Here is a 26,405-nt window from a genome sequence, read left to right on the forward strand (position 1 = left end):
ACGCCTGTTTATGGGAGGGGTAACTGAGTGGGCGTGGTCTATTGGGTCGTTCTCCCACAGTGGGCGATACGGGAAGGGGCGAATCGTCTTGGTTGCCTAGCAACGGGACGCTACAGTCGGTGACGGTGATTTCCTCGTCGCCGGAGACCCCCGAACCGCAAGATGCCGCCCAAGAAGAAGAAGGGGAAAGGAAGCGCCGCGGGGAAGAAGGAGAAGCCGGCGGAGAAGGCCAAAGCGGATCCGGTGTCCGAGGAGAGCAAGGAGCATTACCTGCTGCAGATCCGGGACCTGGAGGGCCGCCTGGACAGGTGTGTGGGCACTGTCAGCCTGACACTGTGTAAATAAAGTTATTGGATACAATGGCTCATGTGGTGTACATTGGTTTCCATGGAAATAACTTTATTTATAAAAGTCAACAGACACATAAAGGGGGATTCCAGAGATGAAAAGAAAGTATTTCCTATCTAGTGCAGTGGTCTCCAAACTGTGGACCTCCAGATGTTGCAAAACTACAACTCTCAGCATGCCCGGACAGCCGTTGGCTGTCCGGGCATGCTAGGAGTTGTAGTTTTTGCAACATCTGGAAGTCCACAGTTTGGAGATCACAGATCTAGTGGATGGGCTACAAAATTCTTTTGTCTGGAGTATCCCTTTAACCCTTCAAAGGGGTACTCCAGTAGAAAACAAATCAACTGGTGCCAGAAAGTTAAACAGATTTGTAAATTATTTCTATGTAAAAATCTTAATCCTTCCAGTACTTATCAGCTGCTGTATGCTCCAGAGGAAGTTGTGTCGTTCTTTCCGGTCTGAACACAGTGCTCTCTGCTGACACCTCTGTCCATGTCCGGAACTGTCCAGAATAGGAGCAAATCCCCATAGAAAACCTCTCCTGCTCTGGACAGTTCCTGACATGGACAGAGGTGGCAGCAGAGAGCCCTGTGGTCAGACTGGAAAGAACTACACAACTTCCTCTGGAGCATACATAGAAAAGGAAGTACAGAAATTGCGGGGGTTCTGTATCCCAAGCGCTACTGTTAGATAGAATCGATAGGCCAATAGGTACACAGGATGCTTTCCGTTTCATTCGTACATAAAAGGTACAACTGGACAACGCGTTTCGGGCGTGCTCTCACGCCTTCCTCAGGTCCACAATATGAACTGTAAAAATGCATACAAATATACATACACGGTTGGTATAAAAACAAAAGCGCGTAATTATAAACGTGAATGTGTGTAAAATAACATAGAGCTAAAACAAGATATACCATTGCGGGGAAACTATGTTAGAGGGTGATAGTCAGAATAAAATTAACCCAAGGGAGACAGTAAAGAGATTTATATACATAATGGTAAAAAAATATGGTATATCCTTGAGCAGATAATTACATTGTAATGGAAGTATGATAAATAGAGATGTGCGAACTTACAGTAAATTCGATTCGTCACGAACTTCTCGGCTCGGCAGTTGATGACTTATCCTGCGTAAATTAGTTCAGCCTTCAGGTGCTCCGGTTGGCTGGAAAAGGTGGATACAGTCCTAGGAAAGAGTCTCCTAGGACTGTATCCACCTTTTCCAGCCCACCGGAGCACCTGAAAGCTGAACTAATTTATGCAGGAAAAGTCATCAACTGCCGAGCCGAGAAGTTCGTGACGAATCGAATTTACTGTAAATTCGCTCATCTCTAATGATAAAGGCAGGTATAGTTCTATGACAAGTATAGGACATATAAATTGTGAGACATGGTTTTACCACTATCCACCGTATTTTTCGCCATATAAGACGCACCCAATTTTAAAGGATGAAAATCTAGAAAAAAAAGATTCTGAACCAAATAAAATGTAAAGTATAGGACAGTGATCTTCAACCTGCGGACCTCCAGATGTTGCAAAACTACAACTCCCAGCATGCCCGGACAGCCGTTGGCTGTCCGGGCATGCTGGGAGTTGTAGTTTTGCAACATCTGGAGGTCCGCAGGTTGAAGACCACTGGTATAGGAGGTAGTACTCACGTGCCCCAGCCGCTCCGGACCCGTCACCGCTGCCCTGGATGTCGCCCTCCATCGCTGTTGCCGCGTCCCCGGGGTGTTTCCGTCGCTCCGGAACGTCACTACTGCCCGGTATCCTCGCTCTCCGTCGCCGCCATCACGTCGCTCCTATTGGATGACGGGACGGCGTGCGCGACGACGTGATGACGATGAAGGAGAGCGCTGGCCATGCAGGGGATCCTGGCACGTGGGAAAAACACAGAGGAGGCAGGTAAGGTCCCTCCCGGGGTCCTGTAAGCTGTTCGGGGACGCCGCGATTTCACCGCGGCGGTCCCGAACACCCCGACTGAGCAGCCGGGTTAGTGTCACTTTCGCTTCAGTCGCGGCGGTCAGCTTTGATCGCCGTGTCTGAAGGGTTAATACAGGACATCACCGCGATCAGTGATGTCCTGTATTAGCCGCGGGTCCCGGCCTGTATTAGCCGCAGGGACCGCCGCGATAGGACAGGGTTTTAATGTGTATTTGCCGTATAAGGCGCACCAACTTTTCCCCCCCCCCCCCAGTTTTGGGGGAGAAAAAGTGCGTCTTATACGGCGAAAAATACGGTATATAAATCACTTTACTGGCTCCCTTGCGTTAATTTTATTCTATCACCCTTTTACAGAGTTTCCCCGCAATGGTATATCTTGTTTTAGCTCTATGCGCCGAAACGCGTTGTCCAGTTGTACCTTTTATGTACGAATGAAATAGAAAGCATCCTGTGTACCTATTGGCCTATCGATTCTATCTAACAGTAGCGCTTGGGATACAGAACCCCCGCATTTTCTGTACTTCCTTTTCTATATAGCTTGTTCCGTTGCCCTGCCCTGGGCACAACGGACAAGAGGGTACCAAGCAGCAAGCTGTAACAAGCCCACCCCACCCCGCTCCAGAGTCGCGCCATATACGCCGCACTGCTCTCAGAGGTCAGTACCACCGCACAGGTGTGGTAGTGGGGTCCTTTCATCTCTCTTCTTTCAATCAAGAGGTTTATAACTTACTACGCCAGAGAGCGCCCCGCATCCTTTTTTTCTTTTCCTCCCTCTCTGGAGCATACAGCACCTGATAAGTACTGGAAGGGTTAAGATTTTTTATATTGACGCAATTTACAAATATGTAAAATTTTCTGCCACCAGAGAGTGAGTAGATAGCAGGGTGGATGAGATTTACTGACGTAATGCTGTCCGCCCGCCTGCTGCAGCATAGCCACGCCCCCCCGGGAGACCACGTGACTTATGGCATATTGCCTTTGGCCGCATGGAATGCTGGGAAAGGTAAAAGACAACAGTAAAGATAAAAAGCACTTGTGCATGTTAACAGGACAAATCGGCGCATGGAGGTAATGGAAGGGTATTACACAGTATTATAACCGGGCATCGTGGGTTCAAAGGCTAAAGAAGAAGAAAAAATCTCGTAATACCCCTTTAACTACTGCAAACTGCGATACTGATTTAGTTGTTAGACACTAGGTGGTCAGGACTCTTCACTTTATGCTATTGGGCCCTATGAATTCTAGTTATTCTCCTGCAGTCTTCTACTGCTCGCTCCCTATTGTCTATTGAATAGAAGATATGCTCACTCCCTATATACACTCACTCTCTATATACTGTATATACTCACTCTCTATATACTGTATATACTCACTCCCTATATACACTCACTCTCTATATACTGTATATACTCACTCCCTATATACACTCACTCCCTATATACTGTATATACTTACTCTCTATATACTGTATATACTTACTCTCTATATACTGTATATACTTACTCTCTATATACTGTATATCTCTCTATATATACTGTATATATCTCTATTTACTGTATATATCTCTATGTACTGTATATACTCACTCCCTATATACTGTATATACTCACTCCCTATATACTGTATATACTCACTCTCTATATACTGTATATACTCACTCTCTATATACTGTATATACTCACTCCCTATATACTGTATATACTTACTCTCTATATACTGTATATCTCTCTCTATATACTGTATATCTCTCTATATACTGTATATCTCTCTCTATATACTGTATATATCTCTATGTACTGTATATACTCACTCCCTATATACTGTATATACTCACTCCCTATATACTGTATATACTTACTCTCTATATACTGTATATCTCTCTCTATATACTGTATATATTTCTCTCTATGTACTGTATATCTCACTCTCTATATACTGTATATACTCACTCTCTATATACTGTATATATATATATATATATATATATACTGTATATAATCACTCTATATACTGTATATATCTGTCTATATACTGTATATACTCACTCTCTATATACTGTATATACTCACTCCCTATATACTGTATATATATATATCACTCTCTATATGCTGTATATATATTTCATGCTGTATATACTCACTCTCTATATACTGTATATATACTCACTCTATATCCTATATATACACTCACTCTCTATATGCTGTATATACTCACTCTATATCCTATATATACCCACTCTCTTTATTCTATATATACTCACTCTCTATATACTGTATATACTCATTCTCTATATACTGTATATATCGACTCTCTATATACTGTATATATATATATATATAATCTATCTACTGTATATATCTCTCTATATACTGTATATATCCACTCTACTGTATATACTCACTCTCTATATCCCCACTCTCTATATACTGTATATATCTCACTCTCTATATCCTATATATACTCTCTTTCTATATACTGTATATACCCACTCTCTATGTCCTATATACTCACTTTCTCTATGTTTTTATTCAGATATCAGAAGAAATGGGATGAAATTTGCGCAAAGGAGAACTTCTACCAGACGCAGTTTGACCAGCTTTCTAGTGACAAGAAGGAGATTGTGTCATTTCTCAAGCACACCCTGAACCAGCGCATGGACGAAATAGCCGACCTGAATGACCAGCTGACCGGACTGCAGCAAGCCAAGGAGGCCGAGAAGGACGCATATGAGACGCAGCTGGCGCAGATGAGGCATCAGTTCCAGGAGACGAAGGAGCAGCTGACATCAGAGAACATGTTGTTAGGTAATGCTATAGACTGCACCGAAGAGCTCACACTCTATACCAGTGTTTCCCAACCAGGGTGCCTCCAGCTGTTGCAAAACTACAACTCCCAGCATGCCCGGACAGCCTTTGGCTGTCCGGGCATGCTGGGAGTTGTAGTTTTGCAACAGCTGGAGGCACCCTGGTTGGGAAACACTGCTCTGTACATCCACCAAAGCATAAACTGCACATCACAGGAGCATGGGTATAGTTGGCAAGTGGTTGTGTAACCCCCTAGACTGGCACAATATAGGGGCAGTTTATTGGGCTTGTATATATCATTCATTATATTAAAGCTTTGATCTTAAAGGGGTACTCCACTGGAAAACATTTTTTCTTAAATCAACTGGTGCCAGAAAGTTAAACAGATTTGTAAATTACTTCTATAAAAAAAATCTTAATCCTTCCAGTACTTATTAGCAGCTATTTGCTCCAGAGGAAGTTCTTTTATTTTTGAATTTCCTTTCAGTCTGACCACAGTGCTCTCTGCCGACACCTCTTCCATTTTAGGAACTGTTCAGAGCAGGAGAAAATCCCCATAGCAAACCTATCCTGCTCTGGACAGTTCCTAAAATGGACAGAGGCATCAGCAGAGAGCACTGTGGCCAGACAGAAAGGAAATTCAAAAAGAAAAGAACTTCCTGTGGAGCATAAAGCAGCTGATAAGTACTGGAAGGATTATGATTTTTTAATAGAAGTAATTTACAAATATGTTTAACTTTCTGGCACCAGTTGATTTTAAAAAAAAAGTTTTCCAGTGGAGTACCCCTTTAAGGGATTAGTATTTCGGGAATTGGGGACAGATAATAGTTATAAAATCATGACTGCTTTCTTTCAGAAACAGCGCCACACCTGGACATGGACTGTATTGCAGCTCATTCCTTTTGAAGAGAATTGTGGCAGGGATGTAATACTAGATGTGAACAGGTGTGGCACTGTTTTTGGAAGAAAGCATCCATGTTTCTCTAATTGAGGACAGCATTTTTTAAAGTGTACCAGTCACATCACAGAAAAAAATAATGCCTCTATATTTTACTCACTAGGTCATGCAGATGCTTTACATGTCTTTTATATGTGTCTGGCTTCTGTATTTGGCTCACAAATCCCTCTGTTCTGCTGCTCACCCATCTTGACATCCACTGCTCAGGAAGGGGCATGTCCGAGGCAAGCACTAAGCCCGCCCTCACTCACCATGCATTCACTTCCTCCCTTAGTCTACTGTGCTGGGTCTCTTCATCCAATCACTGCAGGCTGCTCTGTAACTCCCTCCTCTCTGTTTTCATGCTGCAGTCTGATAGGACAGGAGTGAGCACAGAGGAGTTCTAGTCCCGCCCTCACTTCCTGGACTTTGTCCCTGTCTGTGCTTCAGCCGGGACAAAGATGATGCAGCAGCTGGACAGGATTATGTTCAGGATGATATGGGGACCCCTAGTGGTCTCTTTTATAAGCCATGATTTCTATAAAAACGGAGAGAACATTGAAGTATATTAGAAAGGTTAATGTTTTGCCAAGATGTACTACATATAAAATGTTTTTGAACTAGACGGTGCCCATTTAACAAATCTGTTTCTATTGCCAGCGGGCAAACTAGCCTCCCTGGAGGAGTTCAGGGTGCAGAAAGAGGACCTGATGGCCAAGTTTGCTGCATTGGAGGAGAAGTTAAGGAAACAGGAAGAAGAGCACAAAGACATGATGTATAAGCTTGAGAAGAAAGCGGTGCTGGATAAGGACAGGTCAGTGCTGGGTAACAGGGGCATCACTCGTTCGGGGGTTGGAGCATGCCAAGTCAAGGGTACCTAGTCAGACCACACATAGAATACTGTGTACAGTACTGGTCAGACCACACATAGAATGCTGTGTACAGTACTGGTCAGACCACACATGGAATACTGTGTACAGTACTGGTCAGACCACACATAGAATACTGTGTACAGTACTGGTCAGACCACACATGGAATACTGTATACAGTACTGGTCAGACCACACATAGAATACTGTGTACAGTACTGGTCAGACCACACATAGAATACTGTGTACAGTACTGGTCAGGCCACACATAGAATACTGTGTACAGTACTGGTCAGACCACACATAGAATACTGTGTACAGTACTGGTCAGACCACACATAGAATACTGTGTACAGTACTGGTCAGGCCACACATAGAATACTGTGTACAGTACTGGTCAGACCACACATAGAATACTGTGTACAGTACTGGTCAGACCACACATAGAATACTGTGTACAGTACTGGTCAGACCACACATAGAATACTGTGTACAGTACTGGTCAGACCACAAATGGAATACGGTGTACAGTACTGGTCAGACCACACATGGAATACTGTGTACAGTACTGGTCAGACCACACATGGAATACTCTGTACAGTACTGGTCAGACCACACATGGAATACTCTGTACAGTACTGGTCAGACCACACATAGAATACTGTGTACAGTACTTGTCAGACCACACATAGAATACTGTATACAGTACTTGTCAGACCACACATAGAATACTGTGTACAGTACTGGTCAGACCACTCATAGAATACTGTGTACAGTACTGGTCAGACCACACATGGAATACTGTGTACAGTACTGGTCAGACCACACATAGAATACTGTGTACAGTACTGGTCAGACCACACATAGAATACTGTGTACAGTACTGGTCAGACCACACATGGAATACTGTGTACAGTACTGGGCACCAGTGTACAAGAAAGATATAGTGGAGCTGGAGAGGGTTCAAAGACGGGCAACCAGAGTAATACGGGGAAGGGGAGGACTACAGTACCCAGAAAGATTATCAGAATTGGGGTTTTTTAGTTTAGAAAAAAGAAGGCTTAGGGGAGACCTGATAACTATGTATAAATATATCAGGGACCGTACAGAGATCTCTCCATGATCTATTTATACCAAGGACTGTATCTATAACAAGGGGGCATCCTCTACGTCTAGAGGAAAGAAGGTTTCTACACCAGCACAGACGGGGTTCTTTACTGTAAGAGCAGTGAGACTGTGGAATTCTCTCCCGGAGGAGGTGTCATGGGGAACTCTGTAAATGAATTCAATAAGAGTCTGGATGCATTTTTGGAGAATAATAACATCGCTGGTTATAGATACTAGATTTATAGGGACAGAACGTTGATCCAGGGATTTATTCTGATGCCATATTTGGAGTCGGGAAGGAATTTTTACCTCTAGTATGAGTTTTTTTTTCCTTCCTCTGGATGAACTCAGTAGGGACTCATTAGGGTTGTAGGTTGAACTTGATCGACTCTGGTCCTTTTTCAACCTTATGAACTATGTTACTATTTAAAAATCTTAATCCTTCTAGTACTTATCAGCTGCTGTATACTCCACAGGAAGTTCTTTTCTTTTTTATTTCCTTTCTGTCTGTCCACAGTGCTCTCTGCTGACACCTCTGTCCATGTCAGGAACTGTCCAGAGCAGGAGCAAATCCCCATACCAAACCTCTCCTGCTCTGGACAGTTCCTGACATGGACAGAGGTGTCAGCAGAGAGCACTGTGGATCCAACAGCAGCTGATAAGTACTGGAAGGATTAAGATTTTTTAATTTTTTAACAAATCTGTTTAACTTTCTGTCATCAGTTGATTTAAATTTTTTTTTACCCCTTTAAGGCTATACCTGAATAATCCCTTGGTATTACTATCATCAGGTTGATCCAGGGATTTATTCTGATGCCATATTTGGGGTCTGGAAGGAATTTTTACCTCTAGTATGAGGGTTTTTTGCCTCCTCTGGATCAACTCAGTAGGGACTCATTAGGGATATAGGTTGAACTTGATGGACTTTTTTCAACCTTATGAACTATGTTACTATGTTAGCTGTACTGCTGACCATGTCAGATGTCACCATGGAAGCATGTTGGAATACAGGGCACAACTTGGCTTCATGTCTGGCAAGGAAAATTAGGCAGTTGACCTAATACACAAGACTCTGTCCTAGCCATTGAACACCAGCGAGACCTGAATTAGTAATATCCATCACATACTTGATCTGTCTCAGTACGTGTGGTGTGAAGCTTAAAGGTGTTATCCAGGAATAGAAAAACAGAGCTAATTTCTTTTTAAAAAATCCTGGTCTGTCTCCAGCTTGGGTGTGGTTCTGAAGATCAGTTCCGTTGAAGTGAATGGAGCCAAGTTGTGATACCACACACAAACTGGGGACAGACGTGGCACTGTTTTTGAAAATAATTAGCTGTGTTTTTCTATTCCTGGATAACACCTTTAAGACGTTTCTCTATCTTTATTGGATTCCATACTGGCAACTACTAATAATAGGGGGGCTTATGCATCTTGAGGACCAAGGATCCTACACAATATTGCTTATGCCTTTATTTCATGAAGATGTTGTGAGCCCCCTTTCCTTATTATAGGGGTATTCTGTTTTTTTTTTTTATTTGACTATGCTACAGGGGCTGTAAAGTTGGTGTCTGTACCTGTGTATGATGGTGATCTCACAATCCTTATGTGATCTTTGCCTTGTTTATTTTTAGCAGCATACAAAATGAGTGTTGTCTTAGGTTTTCCCAGGGTGCAGTGCGGCCCAAGACATTACATCACTAGTCAGGTGATGAAAGGGAGCCTGTCTGCTAGAATGGGTGGAGATCATTCTCCAGAGGACTGCAGGGAATTGTCCCAGCTGTGTTTCAATGGGTGGGCTGGCTGATGTGTGGGAGGGAGAAAAGTGACCTCACACTTAGAAACAAGGGATCATGGGACTTGTAGTTGGAGGGAGGGAACTCCAACAGGAAATAATTTCACAAAAAGAAAGCAGCAGCGTTATGGGGGACTCACAACATAGCCATTTAGCCCCAAGACAAGTTCGGATCTTTCCTAAGCATGTCCGGCAGGTAAGTACTAAAGTCACCTTATGGCAGATAACCCCTTTAAAGGTCAACTGGAAGCAGGCTACTCAGTTCTTAAACATACATGAGAGATACATGACCTTTTGTGATTAACCCTTCAGGTTAAAGAAGGAAATGGTGCAGAGGGTGAACACTGTGGCAGCTGAATTCCGCAGAGTGTCAAACGATCAAATGGCGGAGACCTCAAAGCGCGCGATCCGCGAGAATGTAGCCATCAGCTCCCAGCTGGCTAAGATGTCAGAAAAGAGCTTAGAGCTGATCCAAGAGAATGACGAGCTGAAAGAACAGGAATTGGAGCTGAGGAAAAAGCTGGAGATGCTGGAGGAGAACGAGAAGGAGTTCGTGAAAAACAACCTCAGCAACCAAAAGGTAAAGTGCCCTTCAGATACTCTTAAAGGATCAGGTCATTGATGATATAGATTAGATCAGCGTTTTCCAACCAGTGTGTATCCAGCTGTTGCAAAACTACAACTCCCAGCATGCCCGGACAGCCAGGAAATGCAGTCTGGAGTGTTGGGGGGGGGGGGGGGGGGGGTGCAGCCTTAGCCAATCATAGCTCATCTCACACTGAACAGCTCTGGGCTGTGTGTAGCAGAGTGAGGGAGGAAGTTCTCCCCTGTATGGCTTCAGATGATGTCACGCCTGCTGGGGAACGCCCCTTTCCAGTCTTTGAATCTGACTGAGGCTGAGCAGAAAATACAGAGCAATATCAAGGTAGAAAACTAAAAAATAATAAAACTAAAGGCAGAGGTTGGTTTATCATGATGGGGGCAGTGACCTGGGAGGATTATAACAGTTAACAAGATCATGAGAGGTACTATTTAATTCTGACACTTTGATGAGCTTGCATTTGTTTCCTGCATGATCACTGGTGGGTCTTCCTATACTGCCCTACCATTAAGTCCTGGGGCATCTGAGTACTGGCTGCTAAAGGAGAGCAAGGTACAATGTAAATGTCCATAATTGATAGGGGGTGCATTTGCATCTTTGAATTTAGGAGCCGCAAACTGCACATTTTCGAAAATGAGGGAATGCTATTGACCAGCTTATATATCTGCTTATCTCATCACCCCTATTCTAAAAACGTGTGTAAAAATTTGAGGTATATGCTTGAATTTATGGATTTAAAATGTGTTTGCTGTGGTTCCGCTGCGGTATCGGATGTAGTTTTAACCCCTTTGTCCAACAGCTGTCTCATTTGACTCCCTTCCCCCATACACAAGTACGCTCGGCTCAGCTGAGCATGCATGTGTCTTGAATGGAAAGAGACATTGAAATCCAACTGCCTGATCTTTCTTTCTCATCTATGACAGCTGATCCATATGCTGACGGAGAAATGCCATCAGCAGCAGAAAATGTTAGACTTGGCCATGGAGAAGGAGCAGGAACTGAATGAGCTGCACATGGAGCATCGGTCGCTTCAAGAGGAGGAACAAGCGCTAAGGTGAGGACTGAGAAAATGCAAAGAAACACTTGTAAGGGTCTATTCACATGGTGGAATTTCTGCCTCAAATTAAAGGGGTACACCGGTGGAAAACTTTTTCTTTTTTTTTTTTTTTTTAAATATCAACTTGTGCCAGAAAGTTAAACAGATTTGTAAATTGCTTTTCTTTAAAAAAATCTTAATCATTCCAGTACTTATTAGCAGCTGTATACTACAGAGGAAATTCTTTCCTTTGATGTCACAACCACAGTGCTCTCTGCTGACACCTCTGTCCAAGTTAGAAACTGTCAAGAGCAGGAGCAAATACCCATAGCAAACATATGCTGCTCTGGACAGTTCCTAAAATGGACAGAGGTGTCAGCAGAGAGCACTGTGGTTGTGACAGAAAAGAATTTCCTCTGTAGCATACAGACGCTAACAAGTACTGGAAGGATTAAGAATTTTTTATAGAAGTAATTTACAAGTCTGTTTAACTTTCTGGCACCAGTTGATTTAAAATAAATAAATAAATAAATAAAGTTTTCCACCGGAGTACCCCTTTAAAGCCCATAGACTTTTATGGGATTCTGCACTCCCATTCACACTTCTGAATTTCCGCTTGCGGAATTCCGCAAGCGGAAATTCAGAAGTGTGAATGGGAGTGTGGAATCCCATAGAAGTCTATGGGCTTTAAATTGAGGTGGAAATTCCACCATGTGGATAGACCCCCAGGTTGCATTCACACCACATTTTGGGGATACGGCAACCGGATCTGGCGTATCAGTTTTATTGCCAGACTAAAAAAAACGCAGCAGACCACGGTTTACAGTCTGGCAACAAAATATGACGACGGAGTCACTATCTGTTTCCATCCGGCTCATTCAAATGAATGGGGTGCGGCCCGGGCCCGGCGGGGATTGGGCAGCAGACGGTTTTTTATATTTCCCCTGCTTTTCTCTAGGCAGAGAGTGATGTCCCTGGAAGAAGAGAGACAAAGACTGATGGACGGGATGAACAAAGCCGACCAGCAGCTAGAAGAGGAGGTGAAGAAGAAGCAGTCGGTGGAGAGAGTCTTAGGTCAGGCAGCGTCTTCTCTGAAGGACTTGCTCATGGTATGAAACCCGGATGTCCACAATTCACGCTGCCATACATTTCCTGAAGAAACAACGTTAGGCTTGAATTACACAGAGTGATAGTGATGTAGATAGGAACTCCCATCACCCTCTCAAAAAAGGAGGAAAAACATGTTTATACAGCACGTACAGTTCTAGAAAGGGCATTTAAACGGGAAGATTACCTGCAGATTTTCCTACCGTTGACTTCAATAGGTCCGAAGGAAAATCTGCAAATCTGCCTCTATTGTGGATTTTCTGCTGACCCATTAGGGTCAGTCAATGGTAGTCAAAAATCCGCTGCAGATTTTCCGCAGCAAATATGCTGCAGAAAATCCGTAGGTAATCCGAACCCTAAGAGTAAACAGATGAAGGAAATGTTGTTAGATCGGAATCATATTAAAAGGGAAACTGTCACGTCTTTCATGCTGCCCGAACAACGAGTTATCAAGGTTGTCCCTGGTGGCCTTGAATGACAGATTTCTCCTCCTTTGGATATAGAGAGAGAGGTCTATCCATCAGGGCCAGCAGAAGCCTCCAGGGACCATACCCAGCTAACCCCTCCCCCGATGACTCCTGGTTGAGGCACCATGAAAGTGATGACCGTTTCCCTTTAAATAGTCACATCTGTTCTAGCCATTTTGAAGATTTTAGCACGCTAACCCCCACTGATCGTAACTCCTGGACCAGTGTTTCCCAACCAAGGTGCCTCCAGCTGTTGCAAAACTAAAGCTCCCAACATGCTGGGAGTTGTAGTTTTTTTGCAGCAGCTGGAGGCACCTTGGTTGGGAAACACCATCCTGGACAATAACAATGCTGACCTTTTAGGGTACGTTCCCACCTGGCGTATTTGCTGCTGCGTATTTTCCTACCCATTGACTTCAATGGGAAATAAAATGCGCAGCAGCAAATACACAGCAAAATACGCCAGGTGGGAACGTACCCTTAAAGGGATTTTCCAGGAAATTAACCTGATCTCTAGTTATCGCATAAATGTGTGAAAGTGCGCTTTATTCTGAGACTGGCCGTGGTCTCCATTCAGCTGCACAGGACGGGTTCCAGAGACTCATAATAAATGTTTATGAGGAACAATTTAGTATTCTCAGTGACCCCATGGCGTTCCCCAGCAGGCGTGACATCATCTGAAGCCATACAGGGGAGAACTTCCTCCCCCACTCTGCTATACACAGCCCAGAGCAGTTCAGTGTGAGATGAGCTATGATTGGCTAAGGATGCACACAAGTGCAAAGTCTGTGCAAGAGATGGGGGAAATGTGCTCTGGACAAGTAGGGAGACACCTAGTGGCAACTTTTTTTTAAATACAAATAAAACATAGAAAACTTTAATTTTTTTAAACAAAGTACATTAGAAAGATTTTTTTATTTACCATAAGGAGTGCAATAGCAAAAATTTGTTTTAATGAGAGTGCCCATTAAAATGTGTTTGTTTATAGGAAAAGTCAAGTGATGGGGAAGATGATCAACAAGTTGACTCCATAGCAAGACAGAACCAGATGCTGCACAGTCTCCTGGTGTTACTGAACAGCGCGGCCGCACTAGGACTGGGACCTGCCTTAAGTGAATTCCAGAGCAGAGACACCTTCTATGTGGAGCAGCATATGCCGCCCAAGGGCCACAGGTATATGAAGAATATTGGGTGCAGAATAGGGTCATGTCTCATTGTGGAAGACAAAGCACATCCACACATCACATGAACAACCCATACACTTCCACATGTCAGTGGCTTGTCATCCAGCTCTCCTGATACCCTGCAGAACACTGGAACAACCGCCTCTGGTTAAGCATCTCTTCCATTTGGAGGTGTTTTGACTCGGCTAAAAAATCCAATGGTGCCAAAAAGTTATACAGATTTGTAAATCACTTCTATCAATTTTTTTTTAACCCTTCCGGTACTTATCAGCTGCTGTATACTCCAGAGGAAGTGGTGCTGACCACAGTGCTCTCTGCTGCCACCTCTGTCCATGTCAGGAACTGTCCGGAACAGCAGAGGTTTGCTATGGGGATTTGCTCCTACTCAGGACAGTTCCTGACATGGACAGAGGTGTCAGCAGAGAGCACTGTGGTCAGACTGGAAAGAACTACACAACTTCCTGTGGAGCATACAGCAGCTGATAAGTACTGGAAGGATGACGGTTTTTATATAGAGGTAATTTACAAATCTGTATAACTTTCTGGCACCAGTTGATTTGAAAAAAAAAAAAAAAAAAACATTTCCACCGGAGTACCCCTTTTAAAGGGGTTGTGTGCTGCCCTGCCTTTCGGAGCTCCGCTCACAGCGTCCGGAAGATCATTATTCCGAACGCTGTGTGCAGGCTTTCGTGTTCGCGCCCGGCCCCTCGTGATGTCTCGCCCAGCCTCTCGTGACGTCTCGCCCGCCCCCTCGTGACGTCTCGCCCGCCCCCTCGTGACGTCTCGCCCGCCCCCTCGTGACGTCTCGCCCGCCCCCTCGTGACGTCTCGCCCGCCCCCTAGTGACGTCTCGCTGCCCCCTAGTGACGTCTCGCTGCCCCCTAGTGACGTCTCGCTGCCCCCTAGTGACGTCTCGCTGCCCCCTCGTGACGTCTCGCCCGCCCCCTCGTGACGTCTCGCCCGCCCCCTAGTGACGTCTCGCTGCCCCCTCGTGACGTCTCGCTGCCCCCTCGTGACGTCTCGCTGCCCCCTCGTGACGTCTCGCCCGCCCCCTCTACCAAAGTCTATGGGAAGGGGGCGTGACAGCGGTCGCGCCCCCTTCCCATAGACCAGTGGTCCCCAAACTGTGGCCCTCCAGATGTTGCAAAACTACAATTCCCAGCATGCCTGGACAGCCGTTGGCTGTCCAGGCATGCTGGGAGTTGTAGTTTTGCAACATCTGGAGGGCCACAGTTTGGGGACCACTGCCATAGACTTTTGTTGAGGGGGCGGGCGAGACGTCACGAGGGGCCGGGTGTGACGTCACGCCCGGCGGCCGCGAACACGGAAGCCCGCACACAGCGTTCGGAGTAATGAACTTCCGGACGCTGTGAGCGGAGCTCCGAAAGGCAGGGCAGCGCACAACCCCTTTAAGTGAGTCTGACATTTACTTATAGGGAAGATACCTCCAACAAGTGTCCCTAGAGACTAGTGCTGGGCGGTATGACCAAAAATTTATATTACGGTATTTTTCTAAATGATGGCGGTTTCAACAGCGCTTTTCCTATTGGAGGTGCTAATGTACTTATGTACCTCTTCCGAGGGCGCACGGCCAAAAATCCCCCCTACAGTAACCCCAAGACCCCATTTAATGTGTAGTTGCTATAAATTAAATTACTTTGCTTTCCTCCCTAGGCGGACAGTGTCCCCCACCCTGAAGGGTCCTGGTGTCATCCCTCATTATCAGATGGGAGATCTGGGACTGGTGCCAAGGCAAGATGTCTCCAACGCGATACTCAGCAAGATCGGGATGTTGTCCAGAACCACCAAGCTTGGTCCAATACAAGCCAACCCTGCCCTAGCCAAGGTAAGTCTCCACTAGTGCGGATGGTTTCGCTCTCATGTATTATATATAGACACTGTACCGTTTCTTTGTGTACTTCCAGGACCTGCTTACACTAAGCCAAGATGGGAAACTTCCAAAACAAAAAGCGTTACCAGGAATCTCTTCCACGTCGACCAGCAATGGCCTCCTAATGGCTAAATGACGATGGACGGCATCTAAACACACAAGTAGATAGGAGTTGTAAAGCTAGAATGATGATTTTAAAGATTAATGGATGCAACAGGCCATTAAAAGTCATGTGACCAGCATACAATTGTAGACATATGCTTTTTTCACTATGGCTATACCTTTCTCCGTGCGTTCCTACGGCATGTAGCCCCCCAAATTGACGTTAGTGAGGAACCAAAAGAAAGTGAATACACAGCGAAAGATCTGTCAATCACTGTCATCAATGTCAAATTCACATTTCTTTAGAGAGAATCGTGACTGTTTCCCATGTGGAAACATCTGGTGCGGAAATCTGACCGGCCAATTCTTTCTTCGGAATATGCTCAGAAACGCATTGCCGTCTATGGAAACTGCACGATTTAGAACGGTCCTAGCGCTGGCATGGCTTTAGTGTCATTAAAAAAATAAAATAAAACACAAAAAATATATATTTTTTACCAGTCATGCAGACATGTCAAATATTTTGATCAGTCAGGGTCCCGGACCACTGTCTCTCAACCAGTGTGCCTCCAGCTGTTGCAAAACTACTCCAGACAGTCTTGTACTTTTGCAACAGCTGGAGGCACACTGGTTGGGAAACACTGCTATAGACTGTAATGGAGCCCCTCTCCTGCAAGCATGGCTACAACCCTATATATATATCTGAAGATCGGTGGGGGGGGGGGGGGGGGGGGTCTCAGCACTAAGAGGCCCCGACCAATCAAAACTTTTGACATGTCAAAACTTTTTCTAAACGATAGTAATGTTTTCAGGATACGTTAATCCGTACAGGATCTGCTGCTGATTTTGCTGCCCAGTGACTTCAATGGGTAGTAAGAATCAGCTGCAGAAAATATTCAGCAGATCCTGTACGCGTGAACGTACCCTAAGGGCTCGTCCACGTGAGCGGATTTATTTGCGGGTTTCCCGCTGTGTATTTGAAAGGAGCCGAGCTCTTTGTGGCTGTCCGCAGCAGATTTTCCACTATGGAAAATCCGCCGCAAACTCTATTGCCTTCTACAGGGCTTGCGGCTGATTTTCTGCAGCGGAAATAAATCCACTCGTGTGAATGAGCCTTAAGGGTATGTTCACACGAGCAGATTACCTGCAGAATTTCTGCAGTGTATTTGGTGCAGAAAATCCGCAGCAGATTTTGCTACCATTGGGTCAGCAAAAGATCCGCAATAGAAGCAGATTTGCAGGTTTTCCGTCTGACCCATTTAAAGTCAATGGTAGCAAAATCTGCTGCGGGTTTTCCGCAGCAAATACGCTGTGGAAATTCCGCAGGTAATCTGCCCGTGTTAACGTACCCTAAGGGCTTGTATTTGGTGCCGAAAATCTGCAGCGGATTTTGCTACCATTGACTTCAATGGGTTTGATGAAAAATCTGCCTCTATTGCGGATTTTCCGCTGACCCATTGAAGTCAATGGTAGCAAAATCCGCTGCGGATTTTCCGCAGAAGATACGCAATGGAAAACCACAGGTAATCCGCCCTAAGGGCTCGTTCACTCGAGCAAATTTTTGTGCGGATTTTCCGCAGCTGATCTGCTGTTTTTATTTTCTGCTGCTAATTTTCAGCTGCTTATTTAATCATTGACTTACCAGCAAAGAATAAGCAGCTGAAAATCTGCAGCAAAATCTGCTCGTTTGAACGAACCTCTAGGGTGCATTCACACATGCGTATTTTCTGCTGCAGATTTTGCTACCCATTGAAGTCAATGGGCAGCAAAATCTGCAGCGGCAAAAACATGCACGTGTGAACGTACCCTAAGGGCTCGTTCACACAAGTGGATTTTGTTGCGTATTCAGTGCGGATTTTCAGCTGCATATTTTCTACCGCTTTTATTCTAAAGCTTATTTTTTGGTGGTAAGTCAATGATAAAATGGGTAGCAGAAAATAAGCAGCAGCAGATCTGCTGCGGAAAATCTGCACAAAAATCCGCTCGTGTGAACGAATCCTAAGGGTAGGGTCACACGTACCATATTTTGCTTCTGCAGATTTTTCGACCTATTGTAGATAGAGGGGTACTCCTGTGGAAAATATATATTTTTTTTAAATCAACTGGTGCCAGAAAGTTAAACAGATTTGTAAATCACTTCTATTAAAAAATCTTAATCCTTCCAGTACTTTTTAGGGGCTGTATACTAAAGAGAAATCCAAAAAAGAAATGCATTTCCTCTGATGTCATGACCACAGTGCTCTCTGCTGACCTCTGCTGTCCATTTTAGGAACTGTCCAGAGCAGCATATGTTTGCTATGGGGATTTTCTCCTGCTCTGGACAGTTCGTAAAATGGACAGCAGAGGTCAGCAGAGAGCGCTGTGGTCATGACATCAGAGGAAATGCATTTCTTTTTTTGGATTTCTTTTTAGTATACAGCCCCTAAAAAGTACTGGAAGGATTAAGATTTTTTAATAGAAGTGATTTACAAATCTGTTTAACTTTCTGCCACCAGTTGATTTAAAAAAAAAAAAAAAGTTTTCCACGGGAGTACCACTTTAAGTGGTAGGAAAATCCGCAGCACAATATGGCACGTGTGATGACCCTACCCTAGAAGAACATCAGACAAAACCGATACACTGTGTTATTCATAGGGAGTCAATGAACACCAATGAATCGGTGCCATCCTCCACCCCTCAGTGTCGGCTTTACCCATTGGATGAATTATTCTTATTAGCCATAAGTTGCATTGATAATCCACAAGGCACGGGAGCGTCCATATTGTAGTACATGTGACAATAGGAAATGGGGTGGGAAAGAGGCCCGAGCTGACGACATCAATGCAAACTGCAGAAATCCCCTATAGCAGTGGTCTTCAACCTGCAGACCTCCAGATGTTGCAAAACTACAACTCCCAGCATGCCCGGACAGCCGTTGGCTGTCCGGGCATGCTGGGAGTTGTAGTTTTGCAACATCTGGAGGTCCGCAGGTTGGAGACCACTGCCCTATAAGTTGGTGTCTAGGTTGGGACAATACATCTGATTGTTCCTCCTCCATCATTCCACCAGGAATCCATCTAGAATATCCTACAGGGGGCGCCACCATCATACCCTGCTCTCCACTGGCCCAGGTGTTGCCGTAGCACTAGCAGTGTCCCGAGTCCTTTTTTGGATGTGTCCAAGTAACAAGTCCAGACCTTTCTCCAGAACCGAGGACAGCAGCTCCTGCTCGCTCCTGGTAAAGCGCCCGAGCACATACGTGGTGACGGAAGACTTGTCAGCCGGGCGCCCGATACCGATCAGGAGCCGGATCATCGTCTGCCAAGGAAATAGACATAAAGACACAAAGTCTACATTACAGAACCTAGTAAATAAATGTGGGCATGCTGGCGGGTATGCTGTACAACTCACATCTGATTTTAGGTGGTCTATGCAGGAACGGACACCGTTGTGGCCCCTGGAATACATAAAGGTTAGCTCAGGGGTTGTAGTAGGTAAATGTGCACTACAGAACTAGGGGTCAGCCATGTGATAGACCAGTGCTTCCCAACCAGGAAACAACCTTCCCAACCTTCGGCTGTCCGGCCATGCTGGGGGTTGTAGTTTTGCAACAGCTGGAGGCACACTGGTTGGGAAACAACAGTTAATATAAGATAATTATCCATGATCCGTACATATACTGTATGGTAGAAGCAAGTAAATATAAAAATGCTGGTAATATGTATGTATAAAACTTAACATGTGTATGTACTGTATGTATGAGTGTACTGTATGTGTATGTACTGTATGTATGAGTGTACTGTATGTATGAGTGTACTGTATGTGTATGTACTGTATGCATGAGTGTACTGTATGTGTATGTACTGTATGCATGAGTGTACTGTATGTGTATGTACTGTATGTATGAGTGTACTGTATGTGTATGTACTGTATGTATGAGTGTACTGTATGTATGAGTGTACTGTATGTGTATGTACTGTATGTATGAGTGTACTGTATGTGTATGTACTGTATGTATGAGTGTACTGTATGTGTATGTACTGTATGTATGAGTGTACTGTATGTATGAGTGTACTGTATGTGTATGTACTGTATGTATGAGTGTACTGTATGTGTATGTACTGTATGTATGAGTGTACTGTATGTGTATGTACTGTATGTATGAGTGTACTGTATGTATGAGTGTACTGTATGTGTATGTACTGTATGTATGAGTGTACTGTATGTGTATGTACTGTATGTATGAGTGTACTGTATGTGTATGTACTGTATGTATGAGTGTACTGTATGTGTATGTACTGTATGTATGAGTGTACTGTATGTGTATGTACTGTATGTATGAGTGTACTGTATGTGTATGTACTGTATGTATGAGTGTACTGTATGTATGAGTGTACTGTATGTATGAGTGTACTGTATGTGTATGTACTGTATGTATGCGTGTACTGTATGTACTGTATGTGTATGTACTGTATGTATGAGTGTACTGTGTGTATGTACTGTATGTATGTATGTGTATGTATGTACTGTATGTGTATGTACTGTATGTATGAGTGTACTGTATGTGTATGTACTGTATGTATGAGTGTACTGTATGTACTGTATGTGTATGTACTGTATGTATGAGTGTACTGTGTGTATGTACTGTATGTATGTATGTGTATGTATGTACTGTATGTACTGTATGTATGAGTGTACTGTATGTGTATGTACTGTATGTATGAGTGTACTGTATGTACTGTATGTGTATGTACTGTATGTATGAGTGTACTGTGTGTATGTACTGTATGTATGTATGTATGTGTATGTACTGTATGTATGAGTGTACTGTATGTGTATGTACTGTATGTATGAGTGTACTGTATGTGTATGTACTGTATGTATGAGTGTACTGTATGTGTATGTACTGTATGTATGAGTGTACTGTATGTGTATGTATGAGTGTACTGTATGTATGAGTGTACTGTATGTGTATGTACTGTATGTATGAGTGTACTGTATGTGTATGTACTGTATGTATGAGTGTACTGTATGTATGAGTGTACTGTATGTGTATGTATGAGTGTACTGTATGTACTGTATGTATGTGTGCCTATATGTACCGTAAGTATATATGTATGCCTGTACTTTGTGTATGTATGTACTGTATGTGAATGTCATGTATGTATGTATTGTATGTATGTGTGCCTATATGTACCGTAAGTATATATGTATGCCTGTACTTTGTGTATGTATGTACTGTATGTGTATGTCCTGTATGTATGTATGTATTGTATGTACTGTATGTGTAAGTCTAAGGGACTTCCAGTAGATCTCCTGATCACGTTACTCTGAGACTGCGGAGATTGCCCGGGACTTTTAAACATTGTGCCAACTCTCCGGTAGGCAGGTACAGAGAATAGTTAGTGTGGGGGACAGGATGTGAGGATGAGATATGAGGATGGGCTATGAAGTCAGGATTTGGGGACGGGATATGAGGATGAGATATGAGGATGGGATATTGGGGCAGGATAGGGGACGGGATATGAGGATGGGACACTGGGGCAGGATAGGGGACGGGATATGAGGGTGGAATATTGGGGCACGATAGGGGACGGGATATTGGGGCACGATAGGGGGGCGGGATATTGGGGCAGGATAGGGGACAGGATATGAGGGCGAGATATTGGGGCAGGATAGGGGGCGGGATATTGAGGCACGATAGGGGGGCGGGATATTGTGGCAGGATAAGGGGCGGGATATTGGGGCAGGATAGGGGGCGGGATATTGGGGCACGATAGGGGGGCGGGATATTGGGGCAGAATTGAGGACGGGATATGAAGGCAGGATAGGGGATGGGATATTGGGGCAGGATAGGGGACGGGATATAGGGCGGGATATTGGGGCAGAATTGGGGACGGGATATGAGGGCAGGATATTGGGGCAGGATAGGGGGCGGGATATTGGGGCGGAATATTGGGGCAGGATAGGGGGTGGGATATAAGGGCGGGATATTGGGGCAGGATAGGGGGCGGGATATTGGGGCAGGATAGGGGGCGGGATATTGGGGCAGGATAGGGGGGTGGGATATTGGGGCAGGATAGGGGGTTGGGATATTGGGGCAGGATAGGGGGTTGGGATATTGGGGAAGGATAAGGGAGGGGATATGAGGGCAGGATACGGGACAGGAGTGTCATTGTTGCTTTTCCTCTCCCACAAGGTTTACAGAGGAAGACTGGACAACGCAGTGTTAATAAATTTAGGTTTGTCTTTAAAGCAGATTTGTGGGCTCTCTACTTGAGGACCGCAGAAGACAAAAGGGGGCACACTGAGCTCAAGGATTTTTTTTTAACAATTTAAGTTTATATTTATAGATAAAGCATGCGAGTCCTCAAAGTGATTGACAGATCCATGGGCGGGGCATAAAGGACTAAAGCCTTTTGTTTTATCTATCCTGGAAGTTTTTCACAAGAAAATATCGTAGACTGAAAGTCATATGACCAGCATACAATTGTAGACATACGCCTTTTTTTCACTAGGTCGGTGTTTCCCAACCAGGATGCCTCCAGCTGCTGCAACACTACAACTCCCAGCATGCCCGAACAGCCAACGGTTGTCTGGGCATGCTGGGAGATGTAGTGTTTGTCTTGATATAAAGTATAGCTAATTTTAGTCCACCTAAGCCAGTGTTACCCAACCAGTGCGCCTCCAGCTGTTGCAAAACTACAACTCCCAGCATGCCCGGACAGCCATTTCACAAGAACCAAATCGTAGACACACACATACATATATATATATATATATATATATATATATATATTTATATATATATTTATTTATATAGTGACCCCCCCGACCTACGATGGCCCCGACATACGATCATTTCAACATACGATGGCGTCTCAGAGGCAGCATCAACATACGATGCTTTTGTATGTCGGGGCCATCGCATAAACGGCTATCCGGCAGCGCAGACTGCTTCAGCTGCCACCGGATAGGCGTTTACGGTGCCCCGTGTGGTCCGCTGACGATCACTTACCTGTCCTCGGGGCTCCGGCGCGTCCTCTTCGGGATCCCCTGCATCGTCGGCACCCTCCATCGACGTCATCACGTCGCTGCGCACGCCGTCCCGTCATCCAATAGGAGCGGCGTGCGTAGCGACGTGATGGCGGCGACGGAGAGTGAGGATGCCGGGGAAGCAGAGGTCTTGCCGGAGCGTCGGGGACACCCCGGGGACACGGCGCAGCGATGGAAGGCGACATCCAGGGCAGCGGTGACGGTCCGGAGCGGCGGGGACAGGTGAGTACAACTTCCTCTAACAGTGGTCTTCAACCTGCGGACCTCCAGATGTTGCAAAACTACAACACCCAGCATGCCCGGACAGCCAACGGCTGTCCGGGCATGCTGGGTGTTGTAGTTTTGCAACATCTGGAGGTCCGCAGGTTGTAGACCACTGTCCTATACTTTCCATTGCACGGATCCCTCAACATACGATGGTTTCAACAAACGATGGTTCATTTGGAACGGATTACCATCGTATGTTGAGGGACCACTGTATATATATATATATATATATATATATATAATAATATCTCCCCGCGCACAGTGTCGCCCCCTATATCCTGTGATACATAAGCTTGAATGATATTGTCATCTGCACAGTGCTCAGTGTATAGTTCACCTTGCGCTTCCTCCGAGTTTCAGCGTCACCTTCCCCAGAGGTTTGTCCAGCTCATCGTGTAACAGATAGATTTTCTCCGCAGTCAGGCGGAACTTTCCAGCTGAATAAGAAATAAATAATAATCCATAGAAGGTTTGAGTGTAATACTAAATCTTGCCGCCCTACAATGTATTCAGGGAGTCTTCAGACCATTTTCACATTTCGTTATGTTGACCCCATCATTCTCCACTCAACAACCACATAATGAGAAAGTGAAAAAACAACTTTAACATTTTTTGCTAATTTATTAGGAAATACCAAAAAATGTTCACGCACATAAGTATTCAGACCCTTTTCCTATGACACTTGGTATTTAGATTTGGCTCCTCCCATTTCTCCTGATCATCTCAGAGATGTTTCTCCACCTTGGTTGGGGTCACATGTGGTAAATTCAGCTGATTGGACAGGATTTGGGAAAACAACGCCCTGTGTATAATAAGGTCTCACAGGTGACTATGTATATCAGAGCAAAAACCAAATCATGAGGGGCAAAAAACTGTCTGCAGAGCTCAGAGACAGGGTTGTGTGGAGGCACAGATCTAGAGAAGGGGACAGAAACATTTCTGCTGCACCAAAAGTTCCCAAGAGCTCAGTGGCCTCCATAATTCTTACATGGGAGAAGAAACAACCAGGACTCTTCCTAGAGCTGCAGTCTGACTTTTGCAGGCTGGATCTGTTATGGGGGCACTGTTGTAGTCTGACTGTATTATGGGAGCACTGTTGTAGTCTGACTGTATTATGGGGGTACTGTTGTAGTTTGACTGTATTATGGGGGTACTGTTGCAGTCTGACTGTATTATGGGGGCACTGTTGTAGTCTGACTGTATTATGGGGGCACTGTTGCAGTCTGACTGTATTATGGGAGCACTGTTGTAGTCTGACTGTATTATGGGGGCACTGTTGCAGTCTGACTGTTATGGGAGCACTGTTGTAGTCTGACTGTATTATGGGAGCACTGTTGTAGTCTGACTGTATTATGGGAGCACTGTTGTAGTCTGACTGTATTATGGGGGTACTGTTGTAGTCTGACTGTATTATGGGGGTACTGTTGCAGTCTGACTGTATTATGGGGGTACTGTTGCAGTCTGACTGTATTATGGGGGCACTGTTGTAGTCTGACTGTATTATGGGAGCACTGTTGTAGTCTGACTGTATTATGGGAGCACTGTTGTAGTCTGACTGTATTATGAGGGTACTGTTGTAGTCTGACTGTATTATGGGGGTACTGTTGTAGTTTGACTGTATTATGGGGGTACTGTTGCAGTCTGACTGTATTATGGGGGTACTGTTGTAGTCTGACTGTATTATGGGAGCACTGTTGTAGTCTGACTGTATTATGGGGGTACTGTTGTAGTCTGACTGTATTATGGGGGTACTGTTGCAGTCTGACTGTATTATGGGAGCACTGTTGTAGTCTGACTGTATTATGGGGGCACTGTTGCAGTCTGACTGTTATGGGAGCACTGTTGCAGTCTGACTGTATTATGGGGGTACTGTTGCAGTCTGACTGTATTATGGGGGTACTGTTGCAGTCTGACTGTATTATGGGGGTACTGTTGTAGTCTGACTGTATTATGGGAGCACTGTTGTAGTCTGACTGTATTATGGGAGCACTGCTGTAGTCTGACTGTATTATGGGAGCACTGTTGTAGTCTGACTGTATTATGGGAGCACTGTTGTAGTCTGACTGTATTATGGGGGTACTGTTGTAGTCTGACTGTATTATGGGGGTACTGTTGCAGTCTGACTGTATTATGGGGGTATTGTTGTAGTCTGACTGTATTATGGGGGTACTGTTGCAGTCTGACTGTATTATGGGGGTACTGTTGCAGTCTGACTGTATTATGGGGACGGTGTCACAGGCTGACTGTTATGGGGCAGTGTCGCAGGCTGACTGTATTATGGGGACGGTGTCACAGGCTGACTGTATTATGGGGGGTACTGTTGCAGTCTGACTGTATTATGGGGGGTACTGTTGCAGTCTGACTGTATTATGGGGGTACTGTTGCAGTCTGACTGTATTATGGGGGTATTGTTGCAGTCTGACTGTATTATGGGGGGTACTGTTGCAGTCTGACTGTATTATGGGGGGTACTGTTGCAGTCTGACTGTATTATGGGGGTACTGTTGCAGTCTGACTGTATTATGGGGGTATTGTTGCAGTCTGACTATATTATGGGGACGGTGTCACAGGCTGACTGTTATGGGGCAGTGTCGCAGGCTGACTGTATTATGGGGGGTACTGTTGCAGGCTGACTGTATTATGGGGGGTACTGTTGCAGTCTGACTGTATTATGGGGGTACTGTTGCAGTCTGACTGTATTATGGGGGTACTGTTGCAGTCTGGATCTGTTATGGGGCAATGTCGCAGGCTGACTTTGTTATGGGGACAGTGTCGCAGGCTGGCTTTGTTATGGGGGCAGTGTCGCAGGCTGACTTTGTTATGGGGCACTATTGCAGGCTGACTTATAGGGGCACTGTTGCAGGCTGACTGTGTTATGGGGGCACTGTTGCAGGCTGACTGTGTTATGGGGGC

At 44.9% G+C, this 26,405-nt stretch overlaps 2 protein-coding genes across 5 annotated transcripts in view; one reads left to right on the forward strand and one right to left on the reverse strand.

The window, feature by feature from the left end:
• CFAP157 (cilia and flagella associated protein 157) lies at nt 1-19,375 on the forward strand. Of its 2 annotated transcripts, XM_056537750.1 has the most exons (10): nt 1-308; nt 4,828-5,099; nt 6,697-6,850; nt 10,117-10,384; nt 11,329-11,459; nt 12,400-12,550; nt 14,004-14,188; nt 15,873-16,044; nt 16,124-16,250; nt 19,240-19,375. In XM_056537750.1, exons 1-9 carry the CDS (start codon nt 163-165, stop codon nt 16,223-16,225), a joined length of 1,581 nt encoding a protein of 526 aa, XP_056393725.1. In that variant the 5' UTR covers nt 1-162; the 3' UTR covers nt 16,226-16,250; nt 19,240-19,375. The 2 variants fall into 2 exon arrangements, with proteins under 2 accessions (XP_056393725.1, XP_056393723.1); XM_056537748.1 differs by lacking the exon at nt 19,240-19,375 and having other exon boundaries at nt 2-308; nt 16,124-16,804.
• Nucleotides 16,102-26,405, reverse strand: part of PTRH1 (peptidyl-tRNA hydrolase 1 homolog) — a 15,675-nt gene continuing 5,371 nt past the window's right edge. For all 3 annotated transcript variants that reach the window (XM_056537756.1, XM_056537755.1, XM_056537754.1), the window contains exons 3-6: nt 23,831-23,930; nt 19,582-19,627; nt 19,282-19,488; nt 16,102-16,238 (exon numbers count right to left, since the gene is read on the reverse strand). In XM_056537756.1, coding sequence (XP_056393731.1) covers nt 16,218-16,238; nt 19,282-19,488; nt 19,582-19,627; nt 23,831-23,930 — 374 coding nt within the window. In that variant the 3' untranslated portion in view covers nt 16,102-16,217. The remainder of the gene's footprint in view (nt 16,239-19,281; nt 19,489-19,581; nt 19,628-23,830; nt 23,931-26,405) is intronic.

The sequence above is a fragment of the Hyla sarda genome, chromosome 9 (assembly GCF_029499605.1).
Source record: "Hyla sarda isolate aHylSar1 chromosome 9, aHylSar1.hap1, whole genome shotgun sequence".
In the NCBI taxonomy this organism is placed as follows: Eukaryota; Metazoa; Chordata; class Amphibia; order Anura; family Hylidae; genus Hyla; species Hyla sarda.